This window comes from Pogonomyrmex barbatus, unplaced genomic scaffold, assembly GCF_055798465.1.
Source record: "Pogonomyrmex barbatus isolate J1 unplaced genomic scaffold, ASM5579846v1 scaffold21, whole genome shotgun sequence".
Taxonomy (NCBI): Eukaryota; Metazoa; Arthropoda; class Insecta; order Hymenoptera; family Formicidae; genus Pogonomyrmex; species Pogonomyrmex barbatus.
In genome coordinates this window covers 1,188,029-1,215,414 of record NW_028297118.1, presented here as the reverse complement: position 1 = coordinate 1,215,414, position 27,386 = coordinate 1,188,029, and the positions used below count along the sequence as shown (strand labels likewise).

Genomic DNA, 27,386 nt, shown 5'->3' with positions numbered 1-27,386 from the left:
GATATTTTAAAATATTTTAATTTCTAAAAATGAAAATACGAATACGCTTGTTTTATTTTATTGTTTACAGTGAAAGAATCAGGTCTGATATTGTTGCAAACCATTCCGAATCATATTAATATCGACTGCCTTAAAAGAGAACTGTTGGCAGCTTTTCCGGATATCGTAAACGTTCATGACTTACATGTATGGCAATTAGCAAAACATCAAGTAATTTGTACGGCTCATATTATTTTTTTGAATCCAATGGTATGCAGAATATTTTTTTTAGTATACATTTATTTAACTTAATGAATAGTTAGCGAAAATAATAGTAATAATTTAATAGCTTTTTCCAAGAAAAAGAGTTTTTTATTCTATAATTTTGAGTTAAATCAAAATAAATAAATATAATAAATATATAAATTTCCTTTTTTTTCTTCTTTTAATTTTCCGTTTTTTTAATATTTCTTCTTTTAGGTTTATGCTAGTATTACGGAACAAGTCACTGCCTTTTTTGTCGAAATAGGCATCACGCAGGTTACTATACAACCAGAATTCCGAAAGGTAAAATAGATTTTTCATTAATACATTTTTTTATCTTTAAAGTCACTTTATTAATTGATAATTTTACTTTATATTAGATGAAACCTAATACAGAAAGGGCTGACTGCTTAATTCGTTGTCACGGAGAACACTGTAGTTCTTCCCAATGTTGTTCGCGAGAGAACTTCTTGGAAGATACATGCAAATCGACAAAAGATACAAAAGATATCATTAACAAAAAGACTGATAAAAAAAAGATAGCCGCATGTTCGATTAATTTGGAAAAGCTTACTGTTTACAAAGAAGAAGAACGGTTAGTGGATGATTCAAAAGTAGAAAAGTCTATACATGATTCGACGAAAGAAAATGCAGGTCACTCAAACGACAAACAGATGCAAAGTATTGTTAATGTTAAGCCTGAAATCAGTTCGACCAACGTATCTGATCAAATATCTATAAATGCTATCGATCAAATGTGTGCAATTATCGATAACAACTTAGACCATAACGTAACTTAAATATTTATTTGATTGTTTCGACAAATAAATAATTTTATTTAATTCTTTTATCTAGCACTATCTTTCTTAAAAGTATGAGGATTAAAACCAGAAATTCCGCGAAAAGAGTAAAGATTCACGATCCAAAATACATCACTGCTCAGTGGCATTGTACAGTCTCGAAAATCTTTTGCCGTTAATTTTAATAATAAAACGATCGAGATAAAATAAAATCTTTGAATCATATATTTGAAGAACGTAATATCATTTCTATCATTTAAAACAATTGTAAAAAAATTTAATTCTTCCTTAGAATATTTGAAATGTTTTGCAGAGTAATATAGAACATTTGCACTTATGAATAGTAGCGCTAGTTGGAGTTGGCATCCTTTGGCCTATCTCCACATTATGTGAGTTGGAGCTTCTGAGGTTGTGAGCTTCATATTTAAAAAAAAAAAAAAAAAAAAAAACTGTATACGATATGATTTGTTACGATTTCCAAGTGAATATATCAATTTTTCGTATGATCACAAATTACTATGTGTGTGTGTGTGTGTGTGTGTGTGTGTGTGTGTGTGTGTGTGTGTGTGTGTGTGTGTGTGTGTGTGTGTGCGCGCGCGCGCGTGTGTTACAGAATATTTGAAGTCATTTTGTTAGTATTGAAAAATTGAAATCATTCTTTCTCTTTCTAATAGAAATCATAATTTCTTTATTTCCTAATATTATATTTTCTAATAACACTTATTAGAAGAGAGATAATTTATTTCCAGAAATATTATTGAAATTCAATTTTAAAAAAATATAAAAATTTAAATTGTATTCTATTTTTTGAAATATAAAATGTAAAATGTAAAATTTATTATAATATTATTACAATATTATTATAATATTATAATATTAGGAAAATAGTATTGTATTAAAAACAGAAATTCGTTTAACAGCATATAAAAAGTCAATAATAAACATAAGCTATGATATATAGTACGTAAAGACATTTAACAAGAAGACTGCAAGGTAGTATTAAGTATTCCTGTGCCTACGAACATATAACATAACTCATTGGAAAAAATAATCTAGTGATAGTTTCATAGATATTTGCTACAACACATGTGCTAGTTATTAAAAGGTGTAATACTTGACTTATTATCGTACAAGAATTTATAATCTTTCTTTAATGCGATGACATTCTCCGAATAAACGTCATAGAACAATTGATTGATATTATATTTGTTAATGAATAAGTAACTTTATTTTCATTAATAATCAATTGTTCAATAACATTTCTATGAACAATGACAATTGACAATCTATAGCAATCTATAGCAAATATTAAATTGACAATCTTATTCTATTCTAGAGCAAATATTAAAATATTTTACCATTTCTAATATCAATTTTCAAAAAATGTAAAATTTTCCACTTTAAATATATATTCGGATATTTTTATGTTGAACTTTTTATATTAAACAAAATATTTAAATTGTTATTAAAATTATTTATTCTTATGTGTGTGTGTGTGTGTGTGTGTGTGTGTGTGTGTGTGTGTGTGTGTGTTTTGTGTATAATTTTATTTTTACTTGATGTTATATAATTATAACGTTTATTTTATTTTTTAATTCAGTGATTCTAATTTAACAATTTTTGCACAATTCTGCATTGTTTTAAAAAATGACGTGGCGAATGGGAAATCAAATGAGAATCAGCGCTGTTTACTGTGCGCAATTGAGATTCTTTTGAAATTACAATTTAAAATTATAAAACATACGTTTTGACTAGTTTGAATTATCTTCAGTGTATAAAAAAACAAAGACAAAATACTGCGTTCATCCGATGTGCTCACTGACGTTAAATTCGCTAACCAGAATTATTATAACCGCACAACCATGTTATCTTTAAAGAGATAAGACAGCTCTTAAGAGGTTGTCAATTATCGGATGAACACAGTTCACACTAAACCGAATAAAGCACGCGCAGGAGTGCGGCGCGTGATGTGCTATTCGCACCGAGCAGCACACCACGCAGCGCGTCCGCAGTCATGCCTGGAGGCTCCTCATCTTTAAGGATAACATGGTTGTGCGGTTATAATAATTCTGGTTAGCGAATTTAACGTCAGTGAGCACATCGGATGAACGCAGTATTTTGTCTTTGTTTTTTTATACACTGAAGATAACTCAAACTAAAGTCGAAACGTATGTTTTATAATTTTAAATTGTAATAAAAAATGTCAATTGCGCATCGTAAACAGCGCTGATTCTCATTTGCCCCCATTCACCATGTCATATCTAATACCGAGAATCATTTCAATTCACTTTTAATGTTTTAAAAAATATTTGGTTAATTTTTATTATAATTTGTGACGTATATGTTATAAAAATGATAAAATACGTTTATCAGTAATGTCTGATCTGAACATTTGATTCACAAAGTTTAAAAGATTTGTATTAATATTATATGATGCATATATTAAAAATCAAATATTTATTATTAATGTCCGATCTAATGACTATGATACACTGTAAGTATTTGTCTAACCATTCTTTTATTTTTAAAAAATGTAATATAATAAAAATTCTGCAAAAATCTTCTCTTAAAGCCACGAATAAATAGAATTATGATTCAACTCAAAATTCTAAAATCATTCTAAAATTAGTTTAAAATTAATTATAGAATTATTTATAAAAATAAATGATTGTGCAAATGTATTTATAAACAATGGTATATTTCAATTAAAAATAACAATTTCGTAAGTAATATTAGTATAATCTTAGTATAATATTAGTATAATCTTGATTTGATATGCGTCTTTATTTCAAAAATATAAAATTAACATAATTCTATACAATTAAATACTAGTTTGATAGTTTTCATATAAAAAAGATTTGTTTGACCGTAATTAAATAAAATATTACGTTATTTGATTTTTTGAAGATTATAACATTAATTACTGCAAATATACCAACGCATATTATATTAATCTATTTTATATATATCTTTCAGTATCTTATCTTTTATAAAGATATCATTTTACGTTCTATCGCTAGTTTCCGTTAGTCACATGATCAACATCATGTTGTCGTTAACGATTCCATTCATTTGACTTTTATAAGTATAACGACAAGTCAAACAAAATATTAAAATGGATTAAATGATAAATACAAGCTGTATAAATCAATCATCTTTTTTAATAAATTTATTATTTTTAATTAGGTTATATTAAAAATATAGATTATATTAAAAATAAAAGAAATAAAATTTTGTGTAATAATATACAAAGAAATCGATTAAATTAAATATAATACAAGAAATAATATCTCATTTTTTATTGATTTATGCGTCAAAAAATTATAAAATTATAAAAATTATAAAATATATCTTTATATAATTTGTCTTGTATGGATTATGTAAAGTTAGTTTAATGAAACAATATTATGTGAAATAATATTACTATCATTTATGCAATTATTCATTTATTTATATTTGTTGTAATATAATATTTATTTATAATATTTGTTATATTGCTTATGTTATAAAATTTACTTTCATCTGATATTAAAAATGTCTCAATGATTAAAATTTTGTCGTTGCTGGGAACGCTTTCCATTTGATTGATATTTGCTAGCAAAAATTCATTCAGTTTGATCTTTTTATCGCTAAAAATAATTGATAAGCGATGGATGAAAAGATACCTTACTGATTTCGTAAAGTTATATTTCAAAACATCCTTTTCAAGAAAAATTTTACTCGAAATATACGTATAGTATATATTATATATATTATATATATATCGAGTAAAATTTTTTTCGGAAAGGACATTTTAAAACATAATCTAAGTTGGAGTTTGAAAGTATTTTACAGTATAACATAATTAAAGAAACGAAATAAAGACGAGAAAAGATCTATTCATAGAAAGTAAAAATCAACATAATTTGTAAATAATTCGATTGCAATTAATATTTCTTAAACAAAAAAAAAACAAAATTTTAAAGATAACGATAAAGGCAATGTGTGATAGTTTCTGCGATAAGTGTAGGCGTTAATAATCGGGAACTGTTTCCAGGGCATGTTTATGAGCGTCTTTTAGAAATATCACTTTTCAGAGAGATAATCATTTATTTTAACTAATTATTTTTTTTATTATTTATTTTGATTATCTCATTAAAAGAGGTGAAGTATATAAATGTGAAGTATATAAATCAAAGAAACAACATAATATATTTAATTAATATATATGTATATATATATATATATATATATATATACATATAGTTATAATATATATAGTTGTATATTTTAAATAAATTAAGATTATAAAAATTTACAACATTTACTTAAAACATTATTTTATGATATTTCTTTTACTAAAAATTTATGATACTTTTAAATTTTAAAACCTTATATAATTAGAAATTTATATTTATTTCTAATTTTGTTAAAATCTTAATTTTATTTTTTTTTATGTTTTTGATCATTCGATCGAAGATATTTTCCTCTTTATTTCTCAAGAATTTTTTTTTTTAAAAGTTGAATGTTTTTAAAACTAGAAAGAAGCTTATATCCGCAATAATTTTGTCAGTAAACTTCAGTCAGTAAACATAAAGAATATATAAAAAGATGGATAATAGATATAGCATATTAACGGAAATTGCGGTTTGGATATAAATCATACTTATTATTATGGTCACATTTGTATGAAACTTTAAGTAAATATAAGATAAAATTAAATTTAACAATTAAATGTAATAATATCTGATTTATCTGGTAAATTATCCATTGATCCCATTATTATATATGTATAAATCTAAAAAGCTTCAATTAATACTTACCTACAATCTTTTATGATGATGACAATTAATTTTATTTTCAATCTTATCGATAATTTACTAAATATTTTAGATAAAAAATAACGATATTTCTATTTTTTGTAGAAAATATAAAAAAAAATATATAAATAATATATAAAAATAAAATATAAAATATAAAAAAATATATATATATAATATATATAATATATATAAATATATATAAAATATTATATGAAATTATCGCTTCCTGTTATTATACATTAAAAAATATTATAGAACGCCAAAAAATACTACTTAAAAGAAACAAAGACATGTTAATTATGTCAACTTCTTTCGCTAATTAGTTCAATAACCGCCTGTTTTCACAATTAGCTCATGCTAATTTAAAAGTCTCGGCAGCATGAAGTTGCAAAGAAAGAGGGACATGCAAATATGAACGTAAAAAATATTTGCAAGTAAAATTGAGTCTTTTAAGTCTAAAAAAAATGCTATTTGTATAGTCATTAAAAATTGTCATTTAGCAGAAATATCTTGTGCTGAAAATAACAAACTGATAAACTTATTAATTTCACAGAGATTTTAAATATCAACATCTGTTTATATTCCACTTCCTGAATCTCTCTAAAAACAATCTTTGATATATCTTTTATATATTTATATATATTATTACATAAATATATGTGTGTTTGTCCGCACGAGTATTTCTACGCAAATAATTAAGAAAATTGTTATTATATTTTCTAAAAAGCTATTATATAAAATATTTTTAATACAAAATTTTTAAATTCATTTTGATTCTTAGAATCTTAAAAGAAATCCATTTTAATTGTATAATATAAAAAACTATATAAGAAATTTTTTAGGATTAATAATTAACATTCGATAAATAATACGATATAAATACAGCATTTACATAATGTAGGAAAATAATATAAAAATAGTTTTATTTTGTTTGGAAGCAAATTTCAACATTTAAATTTGTACATAAATTTAAAAATGTGAAGATTTCAAATAAACTTTAACAATTTAGGATATATATTAATTAAAAATTTTATGTATAAATTAATGTATTTCATGTTCTCTATTCTTCTGTTATCTTCATAAATTTAATTCATGATTAATATATATTAATTATATTCAAAACATACAACATAAATTTTTCTTTTTGATTTTATTCAAACATGGCCGTTCACTGTTGTAGAAGAGTCGAAAATAATTTACATTGTCGTACGTAATTATACATAATTATATGTTACAAATCAATATTTTCAGAATCGAAGCAAAAGTTTACTCAGATCTAATTTGAAAAAACAGGACATTTGCCGGCCGATATGACTAAGAATCAGCTTAGTATAAAGTATAAAGTAGTATAAAGACTCTTAGTAGGTAGATAATGTTAAGAGATGACGTCGTCTCCGATAAATTGTACTTGAACGGAAAACTGATCGGGTGGGGCTTGCTCAGAGCTGCCAATTCTGTCCCGCGGCTCACCGACAGGGATGTGGAAGGGATGACGTATACAAAGAAAGAACCGTAAACGTTTGCGCTCGGCTCTTCGGCTAGCGTCGGGCAATAGAAGAATGCAGATAATGTGATAACGTGTTGTCTCTTTCTTCTTGACTTCTGGCTATAGACTATAGCTACGTTATCAGTCTCGCCGTGTTTACGTACCTTATACTCGTCTCGCTCCTTGTCGTATTCCTTATTATACTTAGCGCAAGGCACTATGTTTTTTCCTTTACTTTTCAGCTAATTATTTTTGATGTTCTTAAAATAATTATTATTAATTAAATAAGTTTTTAAATTTTAAAATTTAAATTGAAATTTATATTATAAATAAAAAAAATATAAACCAATTAATTAAATTAATTACTTACCAATTAACTAAAAAATTAACGAAATTATAGAGAAAACAGAAGGATTAATAACTAATACAAAATAAACTAGTAATGAACAAATAATATAAATTTACTATTGAACAACATATATATTTTCTTTCTTTAAATTATTAATATAAAAAGATAGTTTATTGTTATTTATGTTTATAAACATATTTTGAAATATACAACATATAAAAATAAAGATAATTCTAAAAATACTCATCTTAAAATATACAATTTATTTTAATAAAATTGCTTAAATTGATTTTGAAAAAAACCACTGAAAGATAGTAAAAGATGCATGTGTACAATTTATAGATTACAATACAGTTTATACAATTTATAGATTACAATAGTACAAATACAAAGTTTCGTGCAATTAAAACAAATTTTTCAATTTGATAAAATATATTAAAAAGAGTTTTTTTTTGAAAACATTATTTTTGAAACATATTAAATGAAATACGTATGTTTCAAGTAATATTCCTGTTGAAAATTACTAGTTTTGACATATTTTATAAAATTGAAAAATTTATAATAGTTACAAGAAAGTTTCCTGTTATATCTTTAAAGTCTGTAAATGAATCTTTCAATAACTGTGAACAATTTTTTTCATCAATTTAATTAAAGTTAACTGTACGATTTAAAAATGAATATTTTTAGAATAGTACGAATTAACAATAAAAAAATCATAATTTCATTACAATCGTATGCTGTTGTTTTTCATCTTTGCAAAATATAACAAACAATATTGAATTATTATAAATTATTATAAATTAAATTATGTATGCGGTACTTTATTTTATTTTATTTTTATTTCACCGATTCACTTACTTGTTTTTTATGTTTATTTACATAAAATAATAAATATAAATATATATATATATATATATATATATATATATATTTATTCTTTTAACTTATGATATCGTAAAATGCAAAAGAATAAGTGTAATAATATTATGTAAAAGTTAATACGTTCAGACATGTACTTGCTTCTTATCAATAAAAATAATTTTAATAAAATATCGAAATTTAAATGATTAATTTATAATCTGATTTAAGCACTTAAGATCTAGTTTTCCTGTCTGTTTTTTCTATATTTGAAAGAACACAGGCTGGGATCAAATACATTTCAATTAAATACATTTTTCCAAAAAATATTTTATAAAAATATATTTTACAGTCTCTTATTTTATAGCTTTTATAGCAGTGGTCTAGTGAATAAAATGCCTGCCCGGAGAGCAGGCGATCCCTGACTGAGGTGATATTTTTCGCAATATATATTTCCTGTGGAGAGGGGGGAGATAATAAAAGAGGATTTTAATCAATATCAAAATATTGATTATCGAATTGTTATAGAACTACTACGTTGGAAGACCGCTTGTAATGTCGCGTAGTTGATGATATAATTGTTTGAATTTATTTTATTTAAAAAATTTAGCAAGATCCTGCTTGCTGAGAAAATGGCCATGTTTCTCGTTGTAGATTGTTTACTATATTTTGCAAAGGTGAAGAATAGCACATGATTATAAGTAAAATTATGATTTTTTTTGTTGTTTATTTGTACTATTCTAAAAATATTTATTTTTAAATCGTACAGTTAACTTTAATTAAATTGCAGAAATTGATGAAAAAAGTTATTCACAGTTATTGAAAGATGCATTTACAGACTTTAAAGATAAAGCAGGAATAATTTTCAATAGTTGGGGATTAATCGGTTTCAAATTTGATTATTGATTTAATAGGCAGTGAATTTAGATTTAGCTTTGAGTAGGCTACGTTGCAAGATCGTTGAATTAACGTAAACACATAGTGATAAGCTTGCCTTGAAATTCAGAAAAGTAAAAATTATTCGATATAAAGACCAGTCTGCCGATGGAAACCATCTATTATCTATTTGTTTGAAACATATATCGGCTGTAATTATCATTATTATTAAAACAGGAAACTTTCTTGTAACTGTTATAAATTTTTCAATTTCATAAAATATGTCAAAACTAGTAATTTTCAATAGGAATATTACTTGAAATACATACGTATTTTATTTAATTTGTTTTATTTAATATGTTTCAAAAATAATGTTCTCGGAAGAAAAAACTCTTTTTAATATATTTTTTCAAATTGAAAAATTTGTTTTAATTGCAAGAAACTTCGTATTTGTATCTATAAATTGTACACATTTATCTTTCACTACCTTTTAGTGTTTTTTTTTTTAATCAATTTAAGCAATTTTATTAAAGTAAATTGTACATTTTAAGATAAGTATTTTTAGAATTATTTTCATTTTTATATGTTGTACATTTCAAAATATGTTTATAAACATAAATCATAAATAACAATAAACCATCTTTTTTATATTAATAATTGATCTTTTTTCTATTAATAATTTTTCTATTAATCTTTTTTATATTAATAATTGATAATTTAAAGAAAGAAAATATATGAGTGTACTGATTGTTTGATAGTGAATTTATATTATTTGTTCATTACTAGCTTATTTTATATTATTTATTAATCTTTTTTTCTGAAATTCGTTAATTCTTTAAGTTAATTAATATGTAATTAATTTAATCAATTGGTTTATATTTTTTTTACATCATTCAAATTTCAATTTAATTTAAAAACTTATTTGATTAATAATTATTACTTTCAGAACATCTAGAATAATTAGCTGAAAAATAAAGGAAAAAGCATAATGTCTCGTGCTAAGTGTAACGAGGAACACGGTGAGGGACGTGATGAGTATAAGTACATAACATTTACTGGCAACGTAGCTATTGCTTACAGCTAGAAGTCGGGAAGAAAGAGACAACATCACATTATCTGCATCTTTCTCCTGCCCGACGCTATCAAAGAACCGAGCGCATACGTACACGGTTCTTTCTTTGTGTACGTCATCCCTTCCACACCCGTGCCCGAGCCGCGGGACTCAGAATTGGTAGCTCTTGCTTGCTCTGCGTCGAGTCGCGTGGTGAACATTAGTGTGAAAGTCTCTATACCACGGAGCAGAGAGACTGGGTCCGTGAATAGAGTCTCCGGGACTTATTCTTCGGAACTCACTCGCGTCTGACAATTTACATCGTGTACTATATTAATGTACAAAAATATGAAAAGCCGTAAAGTGTGTAAATAATAAAAATGTTGCCGCGCCAACGATTCCAGGTTCTGGTGCTCATCATCTTAACGCTTTGCCAAGGTAATTACTGCGATCTGACGCACACCTGACGCCCATCATCTGACGAGATTCTCCACTGACGCGTAACATAGTCACGTGGTCATCACTGAGTCACATTTATTGGTGTCGTGATCGGATTTTACTTGACTTTACGTATAGAAGCATATTCAGCAAATATCAATAGATTGATTAAAAAGCGTTCGAATAATTATCTAAAGAACTTCGATTAATATTTGGATAGAGACGTCTTGCTGCCCATTAAATAAAGAACATAAATATTGAATGAAAGAATTTATCTTGATTATAATTTCATAAAAAGAGAAATCTGATATGTAACGATTGGACAGTACATATTTCCAAAATCCCATAATTGTTACCTATTTTATGACTTGTAAGTTATAAAAGTATATAACCAACCATCCAAAATTGTTAAATCGGATGTCGGATTTATTTGGAAGTCTGTTTTCATTAATCTCTATTATTCACTTTTTTCATAATAGTCTAATTGTTTTGCAACTTAATGAATTTCTTGATGTTTTTCAGGAAATGTTGCGACACTGAACGTGATTAAATTTTTAATAGAACTGCTTTTATAGATAACCTTGTGAAATAATTAAATCAGTAAAGTAATCGATAGAATAGATTATATTAGATATATTATATTGAAAGGCACGCGTAAAATATTATATGAATCACTAGATTTTTATCAGTGAATTTCTCTCGACTATACTAAAATGATAAAATCTTTTCGTTAAAAAGGTTATTAAGCGGATATAGAAAGAATGATAAGCTTTTAGAACAGAGTGCTTGCTATAAAGAAATATGAAGTAGACATCAAGTCATGACAATGGCTCCTTAATTTAATTACTTAAAAAGTTATTATAACGTACTTTGATACTTAATGCAATTCTATAATTTTTTCAATATTTAATAAATTAGTTTTAGCAATATTCATTTAGAGAGAAAAAAAGAAAAAGTAATTTATTTAGCCATATACTTTTAACTATTTAAATATTTAAATAGAAAAGTTTAAGACAATATGTATTAATTAAATAAATAGAAAGTATATTTAATAAGCAAAAGTACATTTATAAGTAAAAAATTGATTAATATTTAATAATATTATCAATATTGGAATAATATTTAAAGTTACATTAAATCATATTAAAATTTTATATCCTTTTTGCAATTTTTTATCTTATTCTTTAATATGTAATTCTTGTTACCTATTTTTAGATAAAAAGCAGAATTTTTTTGAATAAAATCAAATCGTAAAATTTATATTAAAATTTTTATTACAATTAACTATGTCTTTTTTGACCAATGTAAAAGTTGCTTTAAATTTTTCAAAACAGTTTGTATTTTAAGATAAAAATATATTAAAATGAAAGTATAGAAACTAAATGTATATTAAAAATTATATATATTAATATTATAAAATATGTAAAATTATTTTACATATTTTCAATAGCTTTTGAATTCAATTAGCGTAAGAAATAATTATTGTTGAATTTTATCAGCAAATAAAGATAATACTAAACAATTAATATTTTAGAGTAAAAGATATATGATATCAAGTACTAAAATATATTTATCTTTACGTATTTCAATCAATTATCCCCCAACGGTACATCATTGATGAAATGTCATTGAACATTTCGTGCGGTATCTTAACAAGTGGTAATGATTTTATTAGGACGTTCAATAATATTATCGATTAATGCAAAGTCTACATGCGCATAACACAGCATCTGAAAACGTTTTGCAAAAGTCATCATCAACGAATAGCAAAAGCAGTTATTCTGAATCATTCCTGAGATATGTGTGTGTATGTGTATAATATAATAAAAAATTTCGATTATATTGATATTTAAAAGCGAATAATACCTGCATCAATTATTCCATTAATAGTATATATTAATTCCATTAATATTATATATTCTAACAACACAATGATAGACTCTGCAGAATCTTAAGCATCTAATAATTTCCTTTTAATTTTTTAAATTTACACGTGTGTGTGTGTGTGTGTGTGTGTGTGTGTGTGTGTGTGTGTGTGTGTATCATGTATCTAAATATGTGATATCGCATGTCTTTATTTGAGCTTTATTTAAAATATGTTATTTCTTGTTATTATTTGTTGTTAATTGAATCAAAAAGCTATTGAAAATATTTAAACTTTAATTTTACATATTATACAATATTAATATATAACTTTTGATATATAATTTCTACATTTCTATTTTTTTTAGATTTTCACCTTTCCAGAATATCAAAAATTTTGGAAGATTTAAGCAAATTACACTATTTGAAGGAAGCTATATGTTAATTGTAAAATTTATATAAATATAATGTATGTATATGATTAAAAAATGTTGAATATGTATATATGTAAAAAAATTACTTTTTCTATAGGTTATCTTCTTTCGTATCAACTTCCAATATATATTTCAATACTATTTACAATATTATTTACTTATATCATATGTATGTACATGATACATACATAGTGCAAAGATTAGCATATAAACATCTTATCATAATATCATAAACTTGCATGACATGCAACTCTTTTTATCCGTGAATCCGTTTGGAACAAATCATATATTTGTAAATATTACTTGCTCGTATTCACATTTCCTCTGGCTTTGGCAACAAACATGGCTGATAATATGAGCATGTTATCAGAAGAGGAAAAAAGGACTTCCTTTCCAGCTATGATCGCATTTGCGCAGAAACAGACGGCACATGCGTCCTTTCATGCAAAAGAGAATGTGACGAAAAGAGATAAAGCTAATCATCCGCAGGATATTGCGGCTAATGTAACTTTTCATTCAAAATTATTCTTCTTTTATGTGCGGCAATAGCTTCTGTTGTATTACGATAGCAATGTGTTTCATATTACTGTATGTTGAATCGAAATTTAAAATTAACTATGTATTAATAAGTAAGTGAAAGATTTAATACAAAGTTTTTGAAATAAAAAATGCTACTTTCAATCAGTACTTTAAAAATTACTTTTAAAAGAAACTTTACAGTTCATCGAGGACTGATTGTTCTATTTTCGGATTTTATCTAATGAGAATTGTAAGAAAAAGAGAATGTGAGGATAAATGGAATTTTATCGAAAGGTGGAAATACCTTGAGAATAAATAATTTTTGAATTATGAATAATACTTTTTTTGTTTTTTTTTAGTATCGACTAATAATAAACCGATTATCTCGCCAAGTCAACAGCAAATTGTGATAAGCGAAGGAGAGTCTTTAAAGATTATATGCACTGGTTTCACACCAATTAAGTTTGTTTATCCCGATGAATTTGGAGAATTGGTATGTGTTATAAATTTCACCTATAAATTTAAGTCATGTTCCAATATTATTTATTTATGTTTAATAAATATAGATAATAGATATTTCAGATGGTACAATGTTTTCATTTCCATATAAAAATTGTTGAAATAATCCTAAAAGATTAAATATTTTTAATTTTAACAACTGAATTTTTTATTTTGCTTTTGCAGTTTAGTTCCTAAACATAAGAATTTTCTTACATAATTATTTTCTAAAATATATATTAAATTATATAATTATTTTATAAAATTTAATAAGGAAGATTTCAAAGTCAAGAAATACAATTACTTTCGATTACGATTCGTCAAGTATACATGTCTATGCAAGATCAAACTGTGTATCTATACAAATGCAAATATTATCTTGTTGCAAAAATTTAAGATTATCAGAAACGATTGGACTATCAAATTCTCAATATACTTAATCGATAGGTGGGGTTGGGTTCAAATTAGATAAGAAAATTGTTATTTTTTTCTCTACTCTATAAGAAGATATTACAACACAGAGCACAAATTTGGAAATTTTCAATAAAGTTATTTTAAGGCTTTTGTTAATTTCTATAAATTTATCTTAAGGCTTCTATTAATTTCATTGTAGCCATCTTGAATCATGATGTTAGAAACGAGGAAACACATGAATGATGAAAATTCGTACAAAATATATTAAAATAGAAATGTTTTTTGATAAAATAATATTTGCACTCGATAAAACAAACATATAATATATTTCAAAAATTCTTTTTTCGTTCCAATAATCAATAATTACATATAGAATAATTACATATAGAAATAATTACATATAGAAAATAAATTATGTTTAATTAAGAAGACAACCACAATTTAATTCTAGATATATTGTTATTTATTGATTAATGAAGTGAAAGAAGTTTTCGGTATATTTTACAAGTTTGTTTTCCATTGAGTGAAAAAGTTATTGTATCGAAAAATATTTCTAATTTAATTTATTTTTGCAAGAATGTTCATTATGTGTTTTCTCATTTCTGGCATTATAATTTAAGATAGTTACAGTGAATTAACAGGATTAATACATAGAATAATAAAATAGTGTAGATTTAATACATAGAATAATAAAATAGTGTAGATTTTGAAAAGCGATGTAAAATTGAACATGTATAAATTTATGAGACTACGCATATACAATTGAGAATTTGGTACTGAAGTTATTGAAGTTACAATGTTACAAATCTTAACAAGACATTTATTACATTTTATACTGTTATAATACAGTTATATCGTTAACTTCTTGTCTAGTTCTTGTCTTATTGCATATGTTCTTGTTTATATTAAACATGTTTGTGTCTTCTTTTATTTTTTTTAAATTTCTTTTACAAATAAAGTTCTGAGATAAATATCGAAATTAAAGTAAGCAAAATATTCACTTACATTTATATAAAAATAAATGTTTAGAAATTATATTTTTGTTTTAAATTCTTATAAAAATTAAAAGTTTTATGCTTTTAAGAATATATGTATATATATATATATATATATATATATATATATATATATGTATATATATATATCAAGTTTTCTTATTATTACAATATATTTTAACAGGTTAATACTTCAACTCCGGAAATAAACGAAACTGAAGAAAATGGAATTTACAAGTACATTTTCCAAAGATCAAAGGCCGTCTTCGGTGATACAGGCTGGTACAGTTGCACTGATCATAATATGGAAATTATTACAAATTCTTCCACAACATCCTCTCTCCTCGAGGTGAACCAGTTGTATGTTTATGTAAAATGTAAGATCAAATCGCACGTTTCTTATTAATTCATGGATTATTTCATTCATGGAAAATTTTTGTATCTATATTTTATTTGTCATATTTCTATATTGCGCTAATTTTCGTTACAGCCAGTACAAATTTATTTGTGGAAGCAGATACTTATGCTCATCTAAATGCAATTGCTGGTGGCAGCATTGTAATACCATGCAGAACTACATCGCCAGACTTAATACCCATATTGTTCGATAATAATGTAAGTATTAATGCCAAATTAGATAATTAATAATTTAGAAATAAAACTAAATAAAATTATATTTCACTTTACATTTGGATTTAATTTCAAAATCTTGAAAATTTGAAAAATTAAAGAATAAATTTTCTTTTTCTACTCATTCAGATTTATAGAAATTATAATATACTATATATAAACGCGATTATATGTAAAAAAAGTTATATAAAATTATTAACTTGTTTATACTCACAAATTCAAATATGTTTTTAAGAATCTTATCACGATATTTAAAAATAAATTTAAGAATGAAAATGCATATTATTATTGATTAATTGATATTGATATAATATCATTGATCACATTATATAATATTGATATAATATTGACCATATTATTGATTAAAAATTTTTTATTTATATTATGTTATAATGTTATAAATGTCATCAGAAATAATTGTTGATTTTACAAATTTTCCTCTCTTTCTCTCTCTCTCTCTCTCTCTCTCTCTCTCTCTTTCTGTTTCTCTTTCTTTCTTTCTCGTCATTCTAGGCTTTTGATATTTCTTAACATTTAATATATAGGAAGAGGAAATAAAGGCGACATTTGATCCGAGAATTGGTTTTACGATTACGAATTTACTGGTAAAGGATAGTAATTGGTACAAATGCTCGATAGAGAAAGATGGCGAAGAACACATGGTTAATTATGTGTTGTCTGTACATCGTAAGTACGGTTTCAATTCGAGATGTAAATTTAACTATATATGTATATATAGATGTATAGAATATTTTATTTTTAAATGATTCATTGAGATATCTCGAAAATCAAGGCTTTCATTGAAAATGTTTTATACAAAAGTTTTGAATGGTTTCAAGGATGGAACACAAGATTACTATGATTACTATGATTTTTAATGGTTCATTTAAATGTTACCTTCAATTTTTCAAATAACATTTTTCCAATATTTTTCATTACATAATATAAAATATCTCTTAATATCTATTTATTTTTTGATAACTATATGTATACTATATGATACTTTATATGTATACAGAATAATGAAGTAAATTAATTAGTATGAAGAAGATATATAAATATGAATACAAGACATATACTTTAAAAAATTATATAATTAGCAAAGCAATTAATATGCAAGTTCACACTTTTTTGAAAAACCAAATGTATCTTCTTTATATATTAATCGATTTATTTCATTATTTTATGCATAAAAGTACTAAAGTACATTTATCAAAAGAAATGAATAGTTTACAAAATATTTTATATTTTATGTCAAAACAGATCACAAGAAAATGTAAAACATCTTGTCAACTATTGACTATTTGATAACTGTATCTTAAGTATTTAAATTTCTTTTCAATAAAGAAATATAAGAGCAATTAAGAGTCAAGCGCTGTTATCAATGCGCAAAAATTTAATAAATATACTTATTTCACGTTAAAAAATTACAATACATAATTGTAATAAAAGTGAATGTTTCGATATTAATTTTCAAGATATTATCAACAAAATTAGATAAAAACGCAATGATATAATCAAACATGAAATCTCGTGGTGAAGATCAACATATCAAGTAAATGTAAAAAATGTATCACTCACAACGGTTACAAGGCTAGGTGACAAGAAAAAACCGTGAGTTATACAAGATCCCGAAACTCTCGCATTTGGAATATACTACATGATTCTCTATGCTAAAAGTCTAAATCATAAATATTAAAATTATTTATTTTAATAAATATAATTTTTCATACTTTTTTTATTTAAATAATTTTAATTTTTTATAATTTTTTTAACTTCTCTGATACAAGATATTAGAAATAATTTTACACATTTACTAAATATGTGAAAATGTTTCAAGATATCGGTATAACCGTTATTGAAATTTTATGAGATTATATAATTATTGTAATATTATAAGGATAAATATTTTTATATAAATTTTTTGTTAATTTTTCTGAAGAAAATGAAGAGAGAACCAAACTTCTCTCAAAATATCTTAAATTGTAAATTTAAATATTTTATTTTTAAATATTATGAAAAAAACATTTTGACTCTTCGTGATTACATACTAATTAATCATGTAAGTATTCATTAAATTCAGTATTGTCGTTTTATTTTTATTGTCGTATGCAATTGCGCAATAATTAAAATAATAGAATGCTCAGTTCATATACCATATTATTTACATTTATTTTTATTTCCAGATAATGTTACGAAATCAGATAATTTTTTTATTGAATTGTTATGTAAAGGATGAAAGCAATATTTCTTTTGTTAATTTTTATATTCATATTTTAAACAATACAGTAGGTGAAGTCGTCAAAGATTAAGTACCAGGCTGCGCCGGCCCTGACCGCTACGTACATACGTGCGCTCATTCGTCACTTTTAATCTGATCTATTGTAAAAACTATTCGTCGCACGCAATTTTGCTAAAGGAAAAAGTTTTTTTAGCATAGAGAATCACGTAGTGTACTCCAAATGCGAGAGTTTTGGGACACCCTCTATAGACGACATCAAATTTATTATAAATCGTAATTATTATATTATTATATACAAAATATTGCAAAAATTAATCACTCATCATACGTTTGAATTCGGAAAACATGTGTATGATCAGTAAGCATTTCAATGCACAGGTCATAGTAATTTAAATAAAAGTATTAATTATCTTGAATGTTAGAACAAGTAATCAAAAGACAGTTAGTATACAATAAAATGTAAAAAACGAAAGAAAAGATGTTAATAAATCAGAAGTTAAAATTAAAATAAAACATACGTTTATGAAGAAAATCACTTGATCGTTACGAATAAAGTCAAAATGAAAAACAATATTTATAGTTCATTTATAATTTATAATTTGATATGCTGATCTTCACCACGGGACTTCATGTTTGATTATATCACTGCATCTTTATCTAACTCCATTGATAATGATTCAAAAATGGTCATTGAAACGATTTTATTACAATATTCTAATCTTTTAACGTGAAATATAAATATGTTTATTAAACTTTTGCGCATCAATAACAGTACTTGGCTCTTAGGCGCCTTTACATTTCTTTATTGTAACATTTTCGAGAGTTCTTTGGTATTTTATTAATATTTTTTTATTTAAAATAACTAGAAGAATTATATTACGTAATAAAAAGTATATGATTTTATTTAAAAAAATGACGACTACAAAAGAGCTTCAATAGTGACTTCATCATGATTATCATCATTAAACAGCTCTTTCTTTGTCCACTGCTGGACATGAGTTTTTCTTAATCTACCTAAGGTTAGAGGATTTTAACAAAGAGAAACCTGAGAATGGTCACGGACGCGTTTTAGCTTACCCTTATTAATGTGCACGTTTTATGGTTCTCTTCCGTGACGCAAGAGTGATAAAGATGGATAGTCGTGTCCATATCGTCTGTCTTTATCACTCTTGTGTCTAGGAAGAGAACCATAAAAACATGCACATTACCTACGCGAATAAAGGTACAGCTAAAACGCATCCATGACCACTCTCAAACTTCTCTCTGATTTTAGCCATTGCCCTATCACGCTGGCCAGTGCCAAGTTGATAGAGGGATCAATTGATTTGCTTGGATGGTATGCGCAACAGGGCAAGATACTTTCGACGATTGCCATTGCCTTCCGAGAGGTGGCGATCGATAAAATTAGTTGTTTTTATTTTTGATATTTGATGCGGTCGGATTTAAACGGAATTAGCATGGAGAACAGATGTACAACTCTCTGTGCCACGATCCTTCATTATGATAGATGACTCAATGACTGCATTCAACAGAGAAAGCAGATCAGTGAGCATTCAGTGATTCTTTATTATGATTGGTTTCTACACTTAGATTCAACGAAAATCTAAAGGCAAGAACCAATTATTGAAAATATTGAAAATTACTAATGTTGAAAAATTACTTAACGCTTACTGATCTGCTTTCTCTGCTGAACGCAGCCAATATCATTATGTGGCTTCCTCGAAACTTTACGACTTTGTCTTGAAATATTTTTAATAAAAGTAAGTTACTGTATCACTTGAAACGAGACATTCTGTATACACACACACACACACACACACACACACACGCGCGCGCGCGCGCGCGCGCGCACGCATGCATGGATAATGTTCGAAAACGCATCATAGAGATTGTTTGAATTTTATGATGAAATAATATTAAATAGTCATTCCATATTTAATAAGAATATCAAACTTATTTGCATAGTTAAACGAACTTTACCGGATCCAAAGATTCAAGATGACAGTCTGTTACACGTTACACGCGGACAAGATCTCTATGTGAATTGTACTGTCAATGTAGATGTATCCACGAAATATGTATTTGATTGGAACACGCCGAAGAAGGTAAGCAAATTGTTTTAGAGTTACATATAATAAAAAACGAAATTCGAATAAGATTACACTTTTATTAAGAGCCTTAATTAATCTTCAGTTAATACAAAAAAATGTTGAGATAGAGATAAAGCAAGTTTTTTTTCTTATTTGAACCTTTCTTTTTGTATCTTCTTTAAATTGTTCGTTCTTCAAACAGATATATCATTAATTACTTGCATTATTTCCATTTTAAAAAGATAAAAGATATTTTTAATGTTACTTTTAATATCCTTAATCATTTATTTTTTAAAACAAGAATTAAAAGTTCTAGTCTTCCCGCGTAAATCTCTCTTCGATTGCAATATTCACATATATACACGGAATCTTTTTTTTTTTATTTATAGAATAGCAATAGAATAAGCACTGAGCAATTCAGAAAACAATTCGATGGGAATTCTGTCTTAGTTACATGTCAGTTAATAATATTAAATGTTACGGACGAAGATGCAGGTGAATATGAGTGCTTCATTAGATCGATTGACGACATAAAGAAGATCACAACAAATATTACAATACATGGTTAGTTTATTATTTAATGGAGAAATTGCGTATCTCAGTTCTCAATTAAATAATTAAATAATATATAATAATATATATTATTAAATAATATATATTATTAGAAGAGAGTCATATAATATCACAAAATACACGAAAAATTAAAGAGTTATTCTATTTTGACTAATTTGAAAAATAGAGATTCTTTGGGCTTTGGGATTGCGGGAAAAGTATAAATGCGATCCATTTCCAATTTAACATTTTATTAGCATATATCTTTAATTTCTTGTGTTGTAAATTTTATTAAAAAATATTAATCTTTTGCAAAGCTTTTGCAAAGCAATGCGTATAAAACGTTTTACATACGGAAAATAGTATATATGATCCGTCATTTTGATTATCTTGAAACAAACAAACGAATAAGTTTTATAAATTAATTATAATATAACTAAATTATAATGTGTAACTCTTGTCTGATCGAGCTTTTTTTCATTTTTTTGAAAATGACGAAAATATAATGTTACATTTATGTTACATTTTTGCTATACATTTTGATACTATAAATTTTATTGTATTTTGCAAATTAAAAATATTATTAACAAAATTGTGGGTCAGACGAAAATTACTGTTTTCCTGAACGTATCATGATATGTTTCAAATTTCAAGTCAATTTGTTAATTACAGTCTGAGAATTCATGCACCTTTTTGAAAAACAGAATTTCGAGAAAAATATGTTTAAAATTTGACTACTTGATATCATGCAGTTTTTCGTGTTTTACTTTCAATCATCCATGCCTGTTCTATAAAATGGATCTTCTTCTTTTATCTTGCACTTTTTCTTATATTCCTATTGCGCTCGAAAAAAGCAAAAATTGAAAAGGAGAATTATATTTCTATTATACAATTCTACATAGTATTTTACTGCTCTTATTCATCTATACATAGTATGAGAGTCCACTTCAAATGCTATAACTCAAAGAATATTTAAGTATTCACTTGGAACCTTTTGCACACTAATTGTAAGACTTAAAACTATTTTTTAAAGCAAAAAAAGTAAATGTTTTGAAAATTTCAAAACAGAATAACTCTGTAATAGAATTGTACATATATGTTTTAACACGAAATAAATCCTCCCATAAAATAAATCAACTTATTTCTAATTTCAGATCCTAAAATAAAATATATTAATCTTATACCTCAACATAGTGATAAATATTATCAAGCAGAAAGTGGTAGTTATATTCAATGGGTTGTTTATGTTGATGGATATCCGAAACCTCATTTGCAATGGTAAAAACTTATAATATATTAAGAATATAGTTTTAACAATCAAATAAAAGAATTATATTAATATATATTATTCACATACGTGCAACTAAAATATTAAAATATATTTAATCATTTGCGTTGTTTTCTTGCATTGTCTATTAGTTATAATAAATGTATATTAAACATATGTTTTATAGGTACAATCCAAATGGCGTTGAAATTACAGGAAATCAAAAATATTTTGTAAATACAAGCGCAACAGCTACCATTTTAAAAATAATCTCATTGAACGTAAGAGACACAGGAAATTATACGATTGAAGCCAAAAATGATCAAATAATCGAGAAATTAAACTTTACATTGGATGTCATAGGTATTCATATTATCTTTTAATTTTAAAATACAATGCACAGTTGTGTATATAATTATTGTTTGTAATATTAATGATTTTAGCTAAACCATATTCTATATTGAGACATATTGAACCTTATTATCCACTAAACGAAACTACAGAATTTCATTGTGAAGTGATATCTAACCCTTCACCAAACATAACATGGAGTTTTCAGAAATGTCCTAATTATCCGTCACTTGAAAATTCAACTATTATACATCTAATGGTAAATGAAATTTTATGTTAACTTGATTCCATCAGACGAGCTTCCATCTGTTTCTGCTTTGTGTAATGAAAACAATTTCATGAATTTTACAGAACATAATGCAAAGTGCTGCTTACAGTTCTAATGGATTCGAATCAACGGTGAAGATGCCTATCGAGATGTCTGGGAAAATAACATGTAGGGCCTGTAATGTTCTTGGTTGTGATTCTACGACTGACAGCATTCTTGTTTCTGGTAAGAATATTTTCTTTTGCACTTATTCTCTAACTATCATAATTCGTTCTCAATACATATTGTTTGATCAGGTTTTGATTTCTAATTGGAAGTCTTGATAGATGGGAAAAAGCAATATTCAACATTATTAAAATGTTATAATTAGATGAATTATTAAATTCTTTATTTATTTATTTGCTAATTAAATTTTAAAAGTATCTGTCCATTTTAATTATAAAATTAATATACATTAAATAAATACATGATATCGGTACATGATATTTAAAAAATAGATTTTATATCATATCGGTTAAATTCCGGCATGACACGATCAAGGCAGAATTTTTAGCGCCTATTAATTAAAAAAATTTTTTAATTATTACATACATAAGATGTATCTTATATAATTAGATAATAAATATATAAAAAATATATAAAATATCACTAATTCACTAAAATATCACTAATTTTTTTTACTTTTAATTTTAATCAGATGGATTAGGTGCTTTTGGCATTATTGGACCAAAAGAGGCTGTAACGAAAGGTGATAATATCGAATTAGTATGTGCTGCTTCCGTCTACAATTACACGAATCATTTTACATGGCATATGTTGATAAATGGAAATGAAGAACCAGTTGTAGAAACAGGTAATTATTTTAAACAGAAAATTAAAATAAATTAAACAAAAAGATTATTTTCCAATGTTGAAGATGATGTAAATTATAAAATTCTTTTTCAAAAAAATAAATTCTGGGAATTAATATCTTTCACAAAAGATATAAAATAAAAATAAACTTTATATATTATTTAAAAATCCAATATAATATTGATACAAATTTTTTTTAATAATTATATATTTTTAATTAGATCATAATATTTTATTTTATTTTATTTTGTATTGTTATTGTGCTTAAAAAAACTACTCAATAAAAAACTTTTATTTTTATCTTCACTTTTTATATTGATATAAAATTATCTTCACTTTTTATAGTGATACAATATGTATGAAATAACAAACTTGATTAAAGGAAGAAAGTGTGTACATGTATTAAAGTCAGCGAATAAATAACTATAGAGAGGCATAGGGAAAAAGAAAAAATTTAGTATATAACTAAAGTTAAGCACTAGTAAGTGTCGGTCCACAATATGTATTTAATCTTTAAGCCGTAAGAAATTGACTAATCATAGTCGAGTATTCTTTTCATATTCGATTATAATTGGTCAATTTCTTACTTTTTAAAGCTTAAATCACCTATTGTGGACCGACACTAATACAGCAGAAGTAGATAAAAGAGGTAGGATAGAGAGATAAGATATTAAATTGTGTGAGAAGTAAAAGAAAAAATAATTTTAAGAAAAAATCAATAGCTGGATTAGAAAGTAGAAAAGAAAGTATTTTAAAATCTTCTTCGTTCTTTATTATCAGACCATGTCATCAACGTATGCGAAATTAGATATTCTTCTTTACTCTTGTTTACTCGATACATTTCATTATTACTCTTGCTAGTTTCTCCTTTAAATCTATTAAAATGGAGAAGAAATTCAGACTCAAAGAGCAACCTTATTTTTATGCTTTTTATCCAGAATCACTCTGATCTAGAACCACTCTGGTTATATTTTCTTCTAGTCTTACGATAAAACAGCTGAAATGAAAAACAAAGTTTAAGTATTTTGCTTCTTCGTGGATTTAAAAGCAGTATTTGATGACAGAATTTGTAGAGATAAGTTATGTTTATGGGAAACTGTGGAACGGAAAAGAATGCATAAACCTATTATTGAAAGAATAATATATAAAAAAAACAAAAAATGTGATAAGAAGAAGCAAATATATTGGAGTAATTATGGACTGATAAGAGCATAAAGTTAACTCTTGAGTCTGACTTTTTTCTCCTTTCTTTTAAAGGGATCCTAAAGTGACGGGAATTATATATTACAGTGCACTAAAGAACTTTTTAGGCTTGACAGATTGCAAAGATTGCTTTTCAGGCAATTAAAATACGCACAAAAAGAATATGCAGGACGATTTAACGAATAAATAAGAAAAAAATTAAAAAGTTCACTTAATTTTAGCTCGTATAATTGTCACATCAGATCTTTGTTTCCTTAATACAAAAATTCTACAGATCGTATATACAAAATTCTATAGATCGTATGTACAAAATGAGTGCGTCCCGTATTTCGGATTAGATGAATAATACTATATTTTTGGATTTATGATTGAAAGCTTAGAAAAAAAGTGTAACACTTGAACAAACTGTGTATAATTTTATGCTTGGCGCAGGTAAAAAATGATAAGTAAAGCAATAATTGTAGTTGATAAATGTTGCAATAGGTGGCGTTGTAGAGGAAAGACAAGGACAAACGAGCTACAGGATAAAACATTCAATAAGCTTGCTTGCTAAAATAAAGTGAATTTAATTTTTTATCGATTTTCTCGTTAAATCGACTATTCCGTACTTCTTTTTTGTGTTATGTTTCAATTGCACAAAAGGATTTTACAATCTGTAAAGCCAATTCAAGGATTCATGCCGGCTGTGTCGATATTCCCGTCAGTACTTTTAAAAACAGTCAACATATAATTTTATGTTTTTATTTTATATATACAGGGTGTCCTAAAATTCCCGCATTTGGAGTACACTACGTGATTCTTTATGCTAAAAGAAACAACTTTTTCCTTTAACAAAATTGCGTGCGACGAGTAGTTTTTACAGTGGATTCAAAGAGGCAGATTAAAAATGATGAATGAGCGCGCATATGTGCGTAGCGATCAGGGCTGGCGCGCATTCCTCAGGCCGACGCGGTCTGATACTTAATGTTTGACGACTTCACGTACTATATTGTTTAAAATATGATAAAAGTTAAAAATATTGTTTTCATTCTAACGATTTAATTAAAAAATTGTCTGATTTCGAAGTATTATCTCGAAATAAAAATAAATGTAAATAATATAGTGTATGAACTGAATATGAATTGAGTATGAATTGAGTATGAATTCTATTATTTTAATTACTGCACAATTGCATATAACAATAAAAAAATATACTGAATTTAACGAATTATTTTGACATTATAAAAAAATTAATTTTTTTACTTTTCGTGATTACGTACTCACTATAATTAATAAGTATTCGTTCAATATTTTTTTATTGTCATATGCAATTGCACATATGACAATAAAAAAATAATTAAAATAATAGAATGCTCAGTTCATATACCATATAAGTTACATTTATTTTTATTTTCAGATAATGCTACGAAGTAAGATAATTTTTTTATTAATCGTTACGTAAAGGATGAATACAAATACTTATTTTGTTAACTTGTATTATATTTTAAACAATACAGTACGTGAAGTCGTCAAAGATTAAGTCTCAGGTCGCGCCGGCCTAAGAAACGTGCGCCGGCCCTGACCGCTACGCACATATGCACGCTTATTCGTCACTTTTAATTTGATTTACTGTAAAAACTACTCGTCGCAATTTTACTAAAGGAAAAAGTTGTTTCTTTTAGTAAAAAATCACGTAGTATACTCCTAATGCGGGAGTTTTGGGACACCTTTATATATATATATATATATATATATATATATATATAAAGTAAAAACATAAAGTTATATATTGACTGTTTTTGAAAATACTGACGGGAATACCGACATATTACAGCCGGCATTTTATATATATATATATATATATATATATATATATATATATAAAATGCCGGCTCTAATATGTCGGTATTCCCGTCAATATTTTCAAAAACAGTCAATATATAACTTTATGTATATATATATATATATATATATATATATATAAAGTAAAAAATATATATAGAAACTTATAAATAGATATATATATATATATATATATATATATATATATATATATATATATTTATAAGTTTTACAGTTCCGTATGGACAAAATGATATAGTTCCGCAGTTTGGATTACTTTAAAGAACAATACTGAGCTTGTAAAATTACAATTCAAAGCTTAACAAAAAAGGTCTATGCAATAGTATGCGTTTAATCATTTCTCACCTCGCCGGAATAAAAATGAAAGACTCTGATTGGTTCATTCTTTTATGCCTTATACGTTATGCAAGGGAAAAACACGATGTTTTATTTCAATGAATATAAAAGTTTTGCAGCTTTGTAT

The 27,386-nt window shown here is 25.5% G+C and overlaps 2 protein-coding genes across 11 annotated transcripts in view; both read left to right on the top strand.

The window, feature by feature from the left end:
• The window catches only part of ZnT77C (Zinc transporter 77C), a 28,664-nt gene extending 23,664 nt beyond the window's left edge, over positions 1-5,000 (top strand). For 7 of the 8 annotated variants that reach the window (XM_011631849.3, XM_011631851.3, XM_011631850.3 and 4 more), the window contains 3 exons: positions 71-249; positions 460-546; positions 624-5,000. In XM_011631849.3, coding sequence (XP_011630151.2) covers positions 71-249; positions 460-546; positions 624-1,043 — 686 coding nt within the window. In that variant the 3' untranslated portion in view covers positions 1,044-5,000. The remainder of the gene's footprint in view (positions 1-70; positions 250-459; positions 547-623) is intronic. The other variant, XM_089078125.1, reaches the window with a different exon arrangement.
• Positions 5,001-10,648: 5,648 nt separating this feature from the next.
• The window catches only part of Pvr (PDGF- and VEGF-receptor related), a 39,944-nt gene continuing 23,206 nt past the window's right edge, over positions 10,649-27,386 (top strand). For all 3 annotated transcript variants that reach the window (XM_089078122.1, XM_089078123.1, XM_089078121.1), the window contains exons 1-12: positions 10,649-10,903; positions 14,079-14,212; positions 15,811-16,003; positions 16,117-16,241; positions 16,802-16,943; positions 20,464-20,603; positions 20,978-21,152; positions 22,295-22,418; positions 22,595-22,770; positions 22,851-23,017; positions 23,110-23,251; positions 23,724-23,879. In XM_089078122.1, the coding sequence (XP_088934248.1) occupies positions 10,846-10,903; positions 14,079-14,212; positions 15,811-16,003; positions 16,117-16,241; positions 16,802-16,943; positions 20,464-20,603; positions 20,978-21,152; positions 22,295-22,418; positions 22,595-22,770; positions 22,851-23,017; positions 23,110-23,251; positions 23,724-23,879 (1,732 nt within the window). In that variant the 5' untranslated portion in view covers positions 10,649-10,845. The remainder of the gene's footprint in view (positions 10,904-14,078; positions 14,213-15,810; positions 16,004-16,116; positions 16,242-16,801; positions 16,944-20,463; positions 20,604-20,977; positions 21,153-22,294; positions 22,419-22,594; positions 22,771-22,850; positions 23,018-23,109; positions 23,252-23,723; positions 23,880-27,386) is intronic.